The sequence below is a fragment of the Capsella rubella genome, unplaced genomic scaffold (assembly GCF_000375325.1).
Source record: "Capsella rubella cultivar Monte Gargano unplaced genomic scaffold, Caprub1_0 scaffold_4, whole genome shotgun sequence".
NCBI lineage: Eukaryota > Viridiplantae > Streptophyta > Magnoliopsida > Brassicales > Brassicaceae > Capsella > Capsella rubella.
In genome coordinates this window covers 10,330,749-10,346,399 of record NW_006238920.1, presented here as the reverse complement: position 1 = coordinate 10,346,399, position 15,651 = coordinate 10,330,749, and the positions used below count along the sequence as shown (strand labels likewise).

Genomic DNA, 15,651 nt, shown 5'->3' with positions numbered 1-15,651 from the left:
TTTCATCTGTGTTTGTGGTTTCGATTATACACTTGATTTTTAATTTACAACGACGTTGTTGACTTCTTAATTTGAATGTCTATACAATATCTTATATTCAATTTAGTGCACTAGTTCTCATGATCGCTACTCTGTTACCACCCCAAGTTGAAAAGAATTTATAAGAGACATGATTAAATACCATAATAACTAGTTATGTTTATAATCTTATTTTTATTTATTTATTAGTTTTTCACCATCAATTATGAGCATGAGACTGAGAACAAGAATACAATATATCATCTTATTATTACAAATATAATATATAGAAGTTTACGTACCATCATCTTATTATTACAAACACAATACCATACAATCATCATGATCACCATCATATATGTTATAAATTAGTTGGCTAGACCATATCTCCTGCTGCTGAGGTGCTGGTTCTTAAGAACATCTGTCTTCATAGCCGGTGGAGACTGCTCACACTTTCTATGACAGTCGGTACATTCTGCTGCTGATGATGAACGTTGACAATGGGGACGACACAACTTACTGCATTCCACTTCAGATTTTGCTTCACCTCCGATCACAAACGCCGCTACTATCAACACCATCATCACTGTCATGCTCAAAGTCTTACCCATCTTAGTTTCCTCTATCTATTTGTTTTGTTTTCTTTCTTTTATGTTGTTGATCAATGAATGAGTCTATCATATGAAAGTAAGCCTCTATTTATAGTTTCTAAGGAAGTGATTACTATCTGATTTCCAATTATTAAAATTTTAATTTTATTATATATTTCTCTACTTCAGAAAATTTGAAAGTATTATATGTTTTCTGGGAATGTTTTATATTATAGCTATATAGTTTCATGTTGATCAATAAATGAGTATATTATTTGAAAGTGGGTCTCTCTACTTATCATTCTAAATAATTCTTTATTATCTGATTTTTAATTAATAAAAATTAAATTCAATTTATATTTTCTACTTCAGAAATTTAAAAGTACAATATTTTTGTGGGGTTGTTTTCTATTATAGCAATTCAATTTTGTGTTAATCAATGAATGAGTCAGTCTATCATACTAAAGTAAGTCCATATTTATAATTCTAAAGAAATGATTACAGTCTGCTTTCCAATTAATAATTTTTAATTAATTATATATTTTCTACTTCAAAAAAAAAAGTATTATGTTTTTGTGGATTTTTTTTTTGATATTATAGCAATACAATATTAAGTATATTATGTGAAAGTTAAGTCTCTATTTATAATTCTAAATAATTGATTACTATCTGATACTTAATTAATAATTAATTTTTTCTACTTCAGAAATTTAAATTAAAAGTATAATATGTTTTGTGGTAATGTTTTATATTATAGCAATACAGTTATATGTTGATCAATGAATGAGTCTATTATGTTAAAGCAAGTCTCTATATTATAATTTTACAGAAGTGATTACTATCTGATTTCTAGTTAATAAAATTTTATTCAATTTCTACCTTAGAAATTTAGCAGGATCATAGTTCTCTCTCTGAACGATCGACACATATTATTTGTCATGTACCCTAGATTGTCGGACCCAGGCAGTTGTTTGTATGTCTTCGACGGATTAGCTCTAGCAGCGATATGGACTTCTTTAGCCACTGCCATTATGTCCCTGCTGATATCAGATCCACTCGCAAAGTTTCCTATCACTACCACCACCTTTTCATAGTTTTCAGACCACCATTGTCAAATAATTGAATCCTATACATTTGAAACTCAACACCAACATACTTGAATTACTTACATCAAATATTCCTACTAACCTAAGAAGACCTCCTATGTATCCACTAGAACTCAAATACCACATGTTTTGTTATAATTTGTTATTTTTACTAATCATAATTTACTTACATAACAATCAAATAAACTAAAAATAATATTTTTTTTGGTCAACAGCATTCACTAAAACCAATATTATATTTCATTTTTGTTAAACATAACCTTAGATTATTGTAATTAAGAATCAAAACCTAAATTTGAAACTTAACTTAATTTATGTTATACCTGTATAATATGTAAAATCATTAAAATAGCTAAGATTATTTCAATATTACATTAACTACTACAACTATTTTATAAAGATGTAAGATGTATATATTATATGTCTTATCCTAGAGAAGGTAATCTAAGTTTTAAGCTCATATTATGATTTTATATTATATTCTTTAATTAAAAAATCTCATCTTCTTTTTTTTTTTTTTTTTCAATTTCAATATTACTTTAACTGCTATACAACTATTTTAATTTATAAAGATATAAGATATATTATGTCTTATCCTAGAGAAGGTAGTCTAAGTTTTAAGCCCATATAACAATTTTAGATTGTATTCTTTAATTAAAAAATATCTTCTTCTTCTTTTTTTTTTTTTCCTTTCAATTTCAATATATATTACATTAACTACTACAACTATTTTATAAAGATATAATATATATATTATATATTAAATACTAAGTTTATGATATTAGATTATATTCTTTAATTAAAAAATCTCTTCTTCTTTTTTTCCTAGTTAACTTTTTTCTTAATAATATAAATAATGCATATTATGTGTTGTTAGCTTCATGGTTACAACAAAGACCAAATGATGCATGCTGAGCTTCCGTGGGAATTGGTAGAAGAAATACTCTATCTTCTTCCGCTTCTATCTCTAGTCCGATTTAAAATTGTTTGCAAACAATGGAACAGACTTTTCAAAAGCAAATCGTTCAACAACAACTCGGTTCATATCTGTCGTCCTCACTTTCTCGTATGGACCGATTCAAAGATGTATTCAGTAAGCGTCGATCTCAACAATGATCCAAAGATAGGGACGCATGCGTTACCCTTAGACATTCCTTCTTTTCATAATCACATGAGTACAAGCTTCCTTCCTTGTGATGGCTTATTGTTTTGTTACTCCTTGTCAATGAGCAATAAAGCTGCGGTTTGGAACCCGTGGTTGAGACAAACTAGATGGATCAAGTCTAACTACAAATATTTCAATTTTCGTGGAATGGGATACGATAGTGGTAGACCTGAAAAGGGTTACAACATCGTTGGTTCTTCTAAAACAATTGATATCTACACGTGAGAAACTAATGAGTGGAAGTGTACAAATGTTTGTGCGGGAACACATATCCGCAGAAGTACTGATGTGTCTTTGAATGGAAATTTCTATTGGACTGATCGTGATCAGGAGACCGGTGAGTATTTTATCCAAAGTTTCGATTTTTCGAAACAAATATACAAAGTTTTCTGCGTTCTACAGTGGAATATGGAAAACACTTCTTTTCCCGTCCTCTCAACTTATAAGAAAAATCGGCTTTCACTGTTAAAAAATTCGATTAGAACAAAAAATAATATTGAGGTTTGGGTGACAAAAAACAAGATTAATAATGACGATGTAGTGGAGCATGTAGAGTGGATAAAGTACATGACAGTTTCGGTACCTATTAGTAGGACCATTTCTCCAAGTTTCGTTATCGATAATGTTTACAACAAAAAGAGTCTCGTCATGTGTTGTTTGGAATATGAAAATGAAAAGCTTTGCATTTATACTGTGAGGGGTAATGCGTTAACGAAGACTCAAATGGACGTTGATGCTAAACATTTCCTTAAACATTGTACCTATGTTCCCAGTTTGATCCCAATTCCTCCCGAGAGTCCACATATTTTCAGGAACTAAAGTTTTAAATATTTATTATTTTGGATTACTTGTGTTTTATTATTTTCTTTAGCACTTACATAATTTGATTTCAAAAGTATGTCTTTTTCATTCAATATTGATGTACTATTATTATCTTTAAACAAAAAGTACAATATGAGTAAAAACAAAAATAAAGAGCATATGTTTACCGAATTTAATATGTTAGATAAAGTCGAATTTATCGCGTAATGGAGGTGATAATTTCTTACAAGTTACATCTATGTGACATGAGGTGTTTTCTTTCTTTTATGTTGTTGATCAATGAATGAGTCTATCATATGAAAGTAAGCCTCTATTTTTATAGTTTCTAAGGAAGTGATTACTATATGATTTCCAATTATTAAAATTTTAATTTTATTATATATTTTTTCTACTTCAGAAATTTAAAAGTATAATATGATTTCTGGGAATGTTTTATATTATAGCAATACAGTTATATGTTGATCAATGAATGACTATTATGTTAAAGTAAGTTTCTATATTTATAATTCTACATAAGTGATTACTATCTGATTTTCAGTTAATAAAATTTTATTCAATTTCCACCTTTGAAATTTAAAAGTATATTTTTTTACTGTGTGTACATGTTTTAAATTATAGCAATACAGTTTTAATAATACATGTATACTTTAATACTTGTGTTTCTATATATATATGAAAAATAATCTAGGGTTCATTTGTATGGACTTTCCTGTAGATTTGTTTTTAAATTAAAATATTTTGTACCTATTCTAGAATAGAAAATTAAATGAAAGTAATATATAAAAATTTTATGATGTTTTCAAATCTTCTACTTAATTAATTATATATCTTATTATTATAATATCTATACTATTAAAACTCAAAGACCCATTAAAAGGTCATCTATGCGATAGGCCGATAGCAAGTATTATCCCTAGTTAACTTTTAAAACACTCATGGTTTAGTGATATTATTTTTACTGAGAATTTTTTTTATTTTATAATGGATTTGAGTGGTGTTATGTTTAAACATTTCTGATATTAGTTTTCTGTTTTTAGCTTTAGATTTTGGATTTTATAATCTCATTTTGATTTGTTTAAACTTTCAAGCATAACCAAAAATTGTTGGTATCTTAACATGTTTACCAAAATTTTTTTTTGAGTAATAATATAAATATGTTTACGAATTACGATGATATACAAAATACTTTGACAAAAATAGTTTCGGAAGAAAACAAATTTAGAAAAGCAAAAAAATGCGTCCGTTACTAAACGGATGATCAAAATGGACCAGCGAAAACGAAAGTGAAACTGTATACAAACGCAAATCATAAACGCGGTTATGTTATAAAGACATAAAAGTGAAAAACGCAAATTTTCGCGTTTTCAATTTGATAAATACCCTTGTGAGATGTTAATATTTACGAAAATTTGCCACTGCTTTGTAGACTGTAATTTACTGCATTTCTTCTCTCTATCTTCTCCTCCCAATGGCTGCAAAATCCTAATAGCCAACCTCAAGGATTCGGTTTCATCTTCTTCGTACAGATCCATGTATAAAACCTCGCCTGAACCCTAATTTCGCTGAGATTCGATCGGATGTTAACTTCTAAATCCTGATATCTCCCTCGACTCGTCTCTGATAATTTTCATCGTTATAAGAACTAGGTTTAAGACTCTTCAAGGTTCGTTTCGCTTTTTTTTTTTTTCTTTCTATGCCCGATTCGAAAAGCTTCCCCTTTTTGAATATGACGATTAGATAAGAGCATGTTTGATTGGGGACTTGATTGCTGAATCTACTCATCACTAGTTCATACTTCTCCTTTTATTCCATTTTTCGGTTCTGTGTAGATTTCATTGAGGGAGCGTTTGTTTTTGTAGAGCAGATTCGTTGCAATGAAGGAAGATTTTGTGCCCGAGTCTATAGGCGGCGGTATCAGTTCGGTTTGGCAATCCCCGGTTAAGCGGATGGCTGTAGACGGTGGTTCTTGTGGGGAGACTGGTGATAGGAGTAGGACTAGCTGTAAGAGAATTAAAACGACTCAGGTCAATGGTTTTATTGTTTACACTAGAACTAGGAAGACTAAATTCACCAAGCTTCACGAGGAAGATAAAAATCCTGGATTGTTGGAAAATGGAATGTCGAATCATCTCGAGAAGTCAAAACCAGCAAGTGGTGTTACAAATGGGTCAGTTGATATGTGTCACAACAATTCCATAGCTGAAACTAACATTAGTGGGAGCTCTTGTGTCAAGAATACAATTGTTGAAAGCCCTGCTGGGACTGCGGAAGAGAGGGTACATACTGGCAGCTTGCCTGAAAGTCCGGCAGTTGAGACTGAAAATAGCTCTCTAGTCGATGTTGTAATTGATGACATCGATTTTGTAGAACTGTTAAATGAAGAGATTCCTGTTGAAATTCTGTCTGAAGGAAGCCTAGATTTTGAGATTAAGAGACTAGGAACTAAAGTCAGAACCATGGGAAAATCCTATAGCGTGTCGAAGGAGAAAAGGCATGGATCTTTTAAGCGTACAGCACAGATCTATAAATCACTTTTGAGAGTGAAGAAGGTAAACAACATGGTGCCTGAGGATGTAGAGGTTCTTGGGGAACCAGAGTTTGATCATGAGGGTTTAGATGAACAGAGTCATTCTGGCCGTCTGGCGGACAAGTCCGTTTCACTCCGCAGGAGGCCAGAAACAGTGAGGGAACTTTTTGAGACTGGTATACTCGATGGTGTGTCGGTGGTTTACATGGGTACTGTTAAGGTTGGGCTATTCAGTTTGTTTTGTATGCTTTTAAGTTTTATGTCCATTTCATTCTAGCTTAATCTTAAAAATGATTTGTTTATGTGTCAGTCTCAAGCCTTTGGTCTCCGTGGCATCATTAAAGATGGTGGAATTTTGTGCTCATGTTCCTCATGTGATTGGGCTAATGTAAGAATATGTTTTCACCCTGCAACTTAGAATGCAGGTTGACTTTAATGATCTCTACTTATTTTATCAGACGTACTTTGGTATAAAAATAATTTCCTATTTTTGTAGGTTATTTCAACTTCCAAATTTGAGATTCATGCTTGTAAACAATACAGACGAGCATCGCAATACATTTGTTTTGAGAATGGTAAGAGCCTGCTAGATGTTCTGAAGATTAGTAGGAACACTCCTCTACATGCACTTGAAGCAACAATTCTTGATGCTGTTAATAGTGCTTCTAAGGAAAAATGTTTCACCTGTAAAAGATGCAAAGGTGGGTCTGTTATCTTATTTCTCCATAGGTTGTTTTAATATGTTTCGATTTCCTAAATTTGTGGTTAAAATTGAACTTTAATGCCTGTGCTTTCTAGGTGTCTTCCCATTATCCTCTCTTGGCCATAGAGGGTTTCTGTGTATGTCATGCTCGGATGTAGAAGCTTCTCAGGCCAGCCCTGCTACTACAGGGACCTTAAATATTGCTCCTGCATGCTTAACATCTCCGATTAAGAGTAGATTGAAGATAACAAGAAAGTTGGTAACCTTTATTCTATGTACTCGTTGTCTTAAGGTGTCTCTTCTTCTGTTTAGATTTACATTTTATGTGTAGCGAAAAATGTTTTTCTTTGGGCATCATGCATGAGTATAAACATTCAATTCTGTGCTGTCTTGTTTTCCTTTTCAGGCCGTCAGAATCCACATCACAGTCTCCTGTATTTATGTCACCACTTGGAAATAGCACTCGAAAGATAACAAGAAAGTTGGTACCATCTTGTTGCTTTTTTTATTGGTGTCGTGTATTTTGCATCTTCATCAATCATTGCATGAGAAACCATCAGATAGGACTTGATTTACAATTTTCGTTGTCGCTTTGCCATGTTATATTTAGTGCATGTCCTTGCTTTCATGGATCTGGTTATCAAATCTTAAATCATCACCTTGCGTTTCAGGGCATTACATCAAGCTTTGGTTGGAAAGGCTTATCTCAGTACTTCTACAAATATATCTTCACAAAATAAGTGCAGAACTAAATTTAAGAAAAAGTTGGTGTCTTTACTTCATGATGATATTAGTCAAATCAGCACTGATGATAAGAGTCTTAATTTGATGCATCTGGTTTCTTTGTATTTCTTAAAGGTTCACCCAACATTCTGTGACCCCCAAGGCTTTAACAAACGTGTCCCTTCCTGTTTCTTCGAAAAAGAGGAGTTATAGATTAACAAGAAAGTTAGTATCATTTGTTTATAGCAACCTTGATTTCATTTATTCTGGCTGGTTTCCGTCTATTAACTTTTACTTATTTCCTTTTTCATACAGAGATCATGGATTGCATAAGTTAGCGTTTGAGAAAGGGGGATTACCAGATGGAACTGAACTAGGATACTATGCCCGTGGACAGGTTACTTACCTTATCTATTATGTGGTTATACTGTTATATCCCTCTTCACCTGGGCTTCTTTTTTAAGACATATATCACTGTGGGCAGAAATTGCTCGGAGGCTACAAAATGGGCGCTGGAATATATTGTTACTGTTGCAAGTGTGAGGTATTATTGGATATTATACAAACTACATCATGCCTTATCAGTTAGTTCTTAATTTGGTGTAATTTGTATGCAGGTGAGCCCCTCTCTGTTCGAAGCTCATGCAGGCTGGGCATCCCGTAGAAAACCGTGCGAATTTGCTCTCTTATCTCTTTTAATTTTGTTGCATGCCCTTAATGTCTGATTATTCTCTATTGTTGCAGTTATTTTTACATATATACATCTAATGGTGTATCTCTTCACGAATGGGCAACTACTTTCTCACAAGGTCGGAAATATTCTGCTAACGACAATAATGACCTGTGTGTTATTTGTGCTGATGGTGGAAATCTTTTGCTCTGCGATAGCTGCCCAAGAGCCTTCCACATAGGTAAGCTGCACTTAGTCAATTGAGCAGCATTCATTTCCTTTGCTTTCTCTATCTCTCGAATATGTTTGCCTCTACTTCGGTACCCACCTACACTTGTTGGAAAAATATTACATGCAGGATTAATTCATTTGTATGATTGAAATACTGATCTAGATATAGTTATGTATATTTTACCAAGCAGGATCGTTTCGAGAACCTTTACCATGTTTTTCACTTTGCTGCATTTCTGATCATGTATCTTAAATAAAGAGGATCTACTGCATTCTTATGTTTTCAATAACTATGATGAACCTTTCAATCACTTTAGCTAAAGATATCTGTCTGGTCTTTGTAGAATGTGTTTGCCTTCCAAGTATACCTCGTGGTAACTGGCATTGCAAATACTGCGAGAAAAACTCCAAGAGCGAAATTGCTGGAGAGTACAATGTTAATACTTCTGCAGTTGGGCAACTAGAAGGAGTTGATCCTGTTGATCCTGTGGATCAGTTAACTGGACGATGCATTCGCGTTGTCAAGAACATGGAAGCTGAAACAAATGGGTGTGTATTATGCAGGTAATCTTTCTGATTGAGTCGAAATGCTTCTTCTTAATGTGTTGTATTTATTTGAAAACTCTGTCATGAAAGGTTCATGGGTATCACCTGTACTGAGACAATCAGGTCTACTTAACTTGTTTGGGAAGAGTACTAGGTTTCTTAAAATAATTACCTGTTCTAATGGACCATTAGGTCTTGTTGAACTGTTTTAAAAGCACCGGTTTTGATGTTGTAGCTGCGTTTTGTCTTTTATGTCTGGCCAATAGTAAATAAATAAAACTAAATAAGTATATATTTTTACAAACTTATCTGATACAAGATTTTGTCCACAGTGGTTCTGATTTTTGTAGATCAGGATTTGGGCCACGGACAATCATAATATGTGATCAGGTATTTTCTTTATCGCGGTGAGGTCTTAAATTAATTTATTCTGCAAATTTCATATCAAACTAATCACCACTTTTACTTGTCTATTTTGCAACAGTGCGAAAAAGAGTACCACATCGGATGTTTGAGTAGTCAGAATGTTGAGGAATTAAAGGTGACCACATATAGCTTCAACCCCAGCTCACAATCTTCTGCGTTTGTACACAGATTAGATCATTATCTTTAGATTGACTGCCCTGATTTCAGTTTACACGGGGTATTATGATATTCTGACAGGAATTACCTAAAGGAAATTGGTTTTGTTCCATGGACTGTACGAGAATAAACTCCACATTACAAAAGTTACTCCTTGGTGGGGCGGAGAAGCTTTCAGATTCTTCTTTGGGAATAATACAGATGAAACAAGGGAGAACTGATGTAGACTCCATCAGTGATCTTGACATCAGATGGAGACTGATCAGCGGCAGAGTTACTTCTCCTGAGAGCCGAATGTTACTGTCTCAGGCATTGGCTATTTTTCATGTAAGTGCCACTGTAGTTCGAAATTTACAACTAATAACCTTATGTGAAAGCAATTTTTTGTTTGGATTAGATAATTCGTAATGTTAAACAAATAGACGGATTAGTTTTAGGTCATGGCTAATTCTCTTTCCATAAAATCTTGGCCGGAAATTATGGGGCAGGGTAACTAGCAAAGGCTGTATATACAATAGGCCAAAGAAGGTTGCATAGGTTTACATTATCCCTTTTTCATATTTTTTGTCACCAGGTTTGCATTATCCTTAATATTAAAGCTTGGATCATGTATATAATATATATTAAATAAATTATCATCTTGGTTTGGTTAGTATGTACAAATATCTCTATTTCTATACCTACAAGTTAAACCAAAGTAAGGCATAACCATGAATAACAAGTACGCTCTTCTGGGAAATTTGTATAATTTTGAAATGCAGAAGTTTATTGTGCTAGCTTTATATCAGTCTGCATTTTTAATGGAATCGTCTGAATATATGACCAACACTTGCCCTCCATAAATTCCGCTGTAATCAATAAGAATTTGCTTACTCTACCATCGTGCCCTAAGTTTGTGCAGTGTCTTTCTTACAGGATTGCTTTGATCCTATAGTTGATCCAATTTCTGGGCGCAATCTTATTCCAAGAATGGTTTATGGGTGAGGACTTTTACATCAATACCTGCTTCAAGTAGCCTGACTTTGGTCCGTATAACACTTTTCAAATACTATCAATAACAATCATAAATGCATGTTTCGTTTAGAAAGACTATGCAAGGACAAGATTACGGGGGAATCTGCTGTGCTGTTTTGACTGTTAAGTAAGATCTCTTCCCTGTAGCTATCTAACCAAAAGCCATATTTATATCGCGCATTGATTTGGCTTTTTCTACTGCTAATTTATACAGTGCGACTGTTGTTTCTGCTGGACTACTACGAGTATTTGGCCGAGAGGTTGCAGAACTTCCATTAGTTGCAACACGCATGTGCAGCCGAGAGAAGGTAATGTCTTCTTGTCTCTTTAAAATCCATATCTAGAAGATAAAGTCCGTTTCCTGATTGTCTCAAAAGGTTCCTTCCTTAATCGAGTTTCATGGGGGTTTTTATACAAAACAGGGCTACTTTCAATTGCTCTTTTCCTGCATTGAGAAGCTACTCTCATTCCTTAATGTTGAAAGCATCGTGGTTCCAGCAGCTGAAGAGGCAGAGCCCTTATGGATGAACAAATTTGGGTTCAGAAAACTTGTACCTGAACAGGTAAAACGATGGATTTAACACGCATGTGAATTGTGTAGTTTTTGAAATTGATTCTAAGAGAAACTCATAACAATTAAACCCTTCATTCCTACAGCTCAGCAAGTACATAAAGACATGCTACCAAATGGTGAGGTTCAAAGGAGCATCCATGCTGCAGAAACCGGTGCACTTGCATCAAGTCATTGACAAGAAGATCGAAACCGGTGTATCTTTAGAAGAAAATTTTGATTTGAAACAAACCCAATGAGTTGTATGTCCATCCTTTGTGTTGAGATGAAGCAAGTCATGTATTTGGTTAAAGATGCGTAGACTTGTGTAAATTTTGTAGATGCGGAGCTCTCTTTTTTGTTACATTTTAGGTTTCACATTTTTTACCTTTTGGTCATTTTTGGGAACAAAAGTTTTAGTACCAATATTTTTGTTTTGATTATACAGTATCAAGATGGTTACATTCTTGATCAATTTTATTCAAATATTCACCAAAGTAATTATTATTAAAACAAATTTACAGTGGGATCCGATGCCACAATTAATTATTATAATAAATATAGTTGATACTTACTGTTGCAGAGAACCATAATATCATCAATAACGACTCCACCAAATACATGTATTTGCATTAATGCCAATGGAAAGAAGAAGCAACATTCAAACTCTCAAACCTCAAACTTGTTCGTTGCAACACATTATTGTATCTCTCTGAACTTTGGCTAAGAATCTCTGTAACGATCATGTCAATCAAAATCACTATAGTGGTTCTCATTGTTCTTGTCACCACAATCCTCTCTCTCTTTGCAATACATTTGTCTAAACATGGAGAATTCAAGGGAGTCTATGGAAACCAGCCAAAACATCACCAACACCAAGACTTGTCTCTCCATTCTCTTGTGTTCATTGTAGATTTGAATGGCAATGGAAACTTCACTACAGTTCAGAAAGCTATTGATGCTGTTCCTGATTTTAGCCTTTCAAGGGCTCTCATTATCATCAATGCAGGAATTTACAGGTTGTTGTTACTAAACCTTATAACCTATGATCTATATGTTCTTTATGTTCTCTGTTCTAATGGTTTCATGAAAAAAACAAAAAACAGGGAAAAAGTTATTGTTAGTGAGAAGAAGACAAACATTTTGATGCAAGGTAGAGGCTATCAAAGAACCATCATCGAATGGAATGATACAGCCCACTCTTCAGGAGGCAATCCAAATAGCTACACTTTTGCTATATTTGCAGCAAATTTCGTGGCTTCTAACATAAGTTTCAAGGTAAGGATATCAGGATCCCAAGTTAATAAGCACTGTCTTAAGAACACATATTTCTTATATGTCATAACCATTGTCTTAAGAATCTGATTATGAGTTCTTATATCTTGTTTTATAAGAACCACCATTGTCTTAGCCTCTTAGGACTTATATATTGTTTTACAAGAACGTAAATCGTCTAAATGTCTTAACAATATAAGTGCCTTTATATATGTTATAACTATTGTCTTAAGACTGATCGTGTATAAGTTATATATATTAACTCATATATTTTTGTATGTATATATACATTGGTAAATCGTACATGTTTAGGGATGTAATTAACTTTGGCGATTGATATCTCACTTATCTTTGTAAATAATAGCTGAGGTACGTCCCTTTCTAGTTTCTTTGGCATATTGAGATGTGTAATCGTTCTCTCTGTTAACAAAGATACATATTTCTTATATCTTTTGTTATCTTCTTCCTTCTCTAATAATCATTCTCAAGTTCTGATATATACATATTATTTTTATGGGAGGAAGAACTCTGCTCCGGAACCGGAACCTGGCGCTGAAGGAGCACAAGCTGTAGCTGTAAGGATTGATGGAGACCAAGTGGCTTTTTACAGCTGCGGCTTCTACGGATTTCAAGATACTCTCTTAGATAATACAGGAAGACACTACTTTAAGAACTGCTTCATACAAGGCTCCATTGACTTCATATTTGGAAAAGGGCTATCACTATACCAGGATTGTGTGATCAGATCGATTGCAAAACAATCCAAGGCAGACATTACCGGTTTTATTACTGCTCAGGGAAGGGAATCAGAAGGTGAGCGGAGTGGATTCTCGTTTCTAGACTGCAATATAGATGGAAGTGGCAAAGTGTTGCTCGGGCGAGCTTGGAGAGGTTTTGCCACGGTTGTGTTTTCACAATCTTACATGTCCAGCGTAATTTCCTCTGAGGGATGGGGTGATTGGGAAAATGTAACCAGAGACAAGTAAGTATATGCAATTCCATCAAGTGAAATATTACTAACTCTTAGTTATGCTTAAAAGGAGTTTTCGTTTCTTTTCCAGGACTGTTACTTTTGGTGAGCATAGATGCTATGGAGAAGGAGCTAATTACAAGGAAAGGGTTGCCTACGGGAAACAGCTTACAGATTCAGAAGCATCTTCATACACCGACATATCTTACATTGATGGAGATCAGTGGCTGAATGGAACTACACCACCCGAGCTAAACAGCTTTGAAGAACTCGAAGAATATGATCTTATCAGTTCTTACTGAAGTATGTAAGGATTCTAATGCGTTTATGCATAGACCAAATAAAAAATCCGTAGAAATGTTGTCTCAGGTTAAAGTTAAGACATCAAGGACAGTTGCTTGTTTGGAAATGCATGACACTAGAGTTTAAGCAGTGCATCTAGTTATTCCACATCTTCATTTTATATATATTCAGGTAGAAAAAAATAGTGAAACGTAACTGTTGAGGTTCAAAGTCATTACAGCATCTTTGTATGCCTACAAAGAATGGTGATTGAAGGAACCCTATATATGCATCACTGGTTCCAATGTTTTGGAATATAATATAACAATCAGCATAGAATTTTGACACAGCTAGCAAGCATGTGTACAGCCCAAAGTAAAAGATGATAGAGAGACAAAACAATGCATTCTTATGCATCCTTATGTACTTATATAGAAACCAAAGTTCTCCTGCACATTCCAGTGTTGACACCCATTCCTGTCAACCAAAGTACCCAAGTGCGTGTGATCTGTTCGTAAAGATATGATGTAAAAATATATGATTTCTATCCATATGATCACTAAATCAGATGAAAGAAAGCATGAGGGAGTGAGGCCCTGAACTTATCTGCACACGAGGATGGAAGGAGGTCGCTTCCAGTTGTAACTTGTAAGTAACTCGATCAAATTCTCTCTTTGAAAGTCATTCATCTATGGTTTTCAGTCACCAACGCTCTCTACACATAGGTAAGTAAGTGACTGGTGTCACTCGTGATTTACGAGTTTATATTCACAGAAAAAAAAACAAATTAAAGGACTTGGCTTTGTTGTTTTCTGCAGTCTGAAAACAGAACGCTTGCATTAGGGTGCAGTTTCGTGTGGTCTATTGTCTCATCTCCAAACCACTCATACAAACACCAGAGAAGACCAAGAGTTTGGATTCAAAAAATGATCATTCTTTGAATAAGTTTGATGTTTTTGCCAGAAAAAAATAGCCTCAAGAAAGATATTTCTTATCAATTGTAAGCAGAGTTAAATTTTGGATATTCTGATCCAACTGAAAACACTCAACAGAATTAGGTGAGTCTGAGTCATGCACACAACATTAAGAACAACGAGGCCTTATCTATTGCATATGCATTGTGTTTCCATCTTTTTCTCTGTTGCATACACTAGTTTTTAATCTTGACCTTCGTTGTTTTTTCTTACGCATTGCATCATCTACTACATGACCAAAATGTTCTCTCACCTACACTCACATGATTGTACGTGATCAGCCTTCTCTTAACTTGTTCTAGCACCCGCTTTATCTTCATCTGTGTTGGTCGAAACTGAACAACTCTAACTTCGGTGTGATCGCTCTTCTATTTTCGTCGCCCATTACATGGTCGTTTTCATCGTACATGGATGTTACATCATCAATATAACCAAAACTCCCAGCAAAGAATCATATCAGAAGAAATCCAAAACTGAGAGAATCAATAAGAAAACAGAACATGAATCAAAACTGAATGTGGCTTACTTTGGCTGTATGGACTTATTGAAAAAGGATATATGTACATGTTGAATATTTATTTAGGGGTATTGGAAGATCGAGACTATAGAGTAGAGACTAGAGCATTTGAACAAGCGTAAATGCCTTTATTGACTTATTGATGACATTGTATTTGTAATAGAATGAGAGTACATAATATAAAGACTAATTGAAGAGGTTAATCATTTCATGCACTGATCATTTCATAGAGGAGGCAATGATCCACCAGGTGAAGGGGACGGTGCGTCACGTTTTTGTAGTGGCGGACATTGTTTGAGGCAATTTTCTGGTTCGATGATAGGGAAGCAAATCTCATAATCTTCGACACAACACAAGAACTCGAGTGACCATATCGCTCCCATAAA

At 34.1% G+C, this 15,651-nt stretch overlaps 3 protein-coding genes and 1 pseudogene across 4 annotated transcripts; 3 read left to right on the top strand and 1 right to left on the bottom strand.

The window, feature by feature from the left end:
• Positions 1-257: 257 nt before the first annotated feature.
• On the bottom strand, positions 258-667 carry LOC17888754. Its single transcript, XM_006295598.2, has one exon. The coding sequence runs from the start codon at positions 627-629 to the stop codon at positions 387-389; it is 243 nt and encodes an 80-aa protein (XP_006295660.1). The 5' UTR covers positions 630-667; the 3' UTR covers positions 258-386.
• A 1,948-nt stretch (positions 668-2,615) lies between these two features.
• On the top strand, positions 2,616-3,698 carry LOC17889808 (annotated as a pseudogene).
• Positions 3,699-5,163: 1,465 nt separating this feature from the next.
• LOC17890124 lies at positions 5,164-11,722 on the top strand. Of its 2 annotated transcripts, none has more exons than XM_023784357.1 (21): positions 5,164-5,364; positions 5,566-6,448; positions 6,539-6,616; positions 6,725-6,929; positions 7,027-7,186; positions 7,338-7,412; positions 7,603-7,695; positions 7,790-7,879; positions 7,970-8,051; positions 8,139-8,198; positions 8,272-8,324; positions 8,399-8,565; positions 8,900-9,119; positions 9,434-9,491; positions 9,586-9,642; positions 9,765-10,010; positions 10,599-10,663; positions 10,768-10,824; positions 10,912-11,005; positions 11,120-11,260; positions 11,355-11,722. In XM_023784357.1, exons 2-21 carry the CDS (start codon positions 5,576-5,578, stop codon positions 11,505-11,507), a joined length of 3,027 nt encoding a protein of 1,008 aa, XP_023640125.1. In that variant the 5' UTR covers positions 5,164-5,364; positions 5,566-5,575; the 3' UTR covers positions 11,508-11,722. The 2 variants fall into 2 exon arrangements, with proteins under 2 accessions (XP_023640125.1, XP_023640126.1); XM_023784358.1 differs by having other exon boundaries at positions 5,561-6,448.
• Positions 11,723-11,991: 269 nt separating this feature from the next.
• On the top strand, positions 11,992-13,862 carry LOC17890329 (probable pectinesterase 15). The gene is made up of 4 exons (XM_006296228.2): positions 11,992-12,266; positions 12,354-12,525; positions 13,047-13,504; positions 13,584-13,862. Exons 1-4 carry the CDS (start codon positions 11,992-11,994, stop codon positions 13,792-13,794), a joined length of 1,116 nt encoding a protein of 371 aa, XP_006296290.1. The 3' UTR covers positions 13,795-13,862.
• The last annotated feature ends 1,789 nt before the right edge of the window (positions 13,863-15,651 follow it).

Coding starts and splice junctions, on each gene's coding strand:
- LOC17888754 (XM_006295598.2), bottom strand. CDS start 629: ATGGGTAAGACTTTGAGCATGACAGTGATGATGGTGTTGATAGTAGCG.
- LOC17890124 (XM_023784357.1), top strand. CDS start 5,576: ATGAAGGAAGATTTTGTGCCCGAGTCTATAGGCGGCGGTATCAGTTCG. Junction 7,696..7,789: donor AGAACTAAATTTAAGAAAAA/GTTGGTGTCTTT, acceptor TATTTCTTAAAG/GTTCACCCAACATTCTGTGA. Junction 9,492..9,585: donor CAATCATAATATGTGATCAG/GTATTTTCTTTA, acceptor ATTTTGCAACAG/TGCGAAAAAGAGTACCACAT.
- LOC17890329 (XM_006296228.2), top strand. CDS start 11,992: ATGTCAATCAAAATCACTATAGTGGTTCTCATTGTTCTTGTCACCACA. Junction 12,267..12,353: donor ATCAATGCAGGAATTTACAG/GTTGTTGTTACT, acceptor AACAAAAAACAG/GGAAAAAGTTATTGTTAGTG. Junction 12,526..13,046: donor CTTCTAACATAAGTTTCAAG/GTAAGGATATCA, acceptor TATGGGAGGAAG/AACTCTGCTCCGGAACCGGA.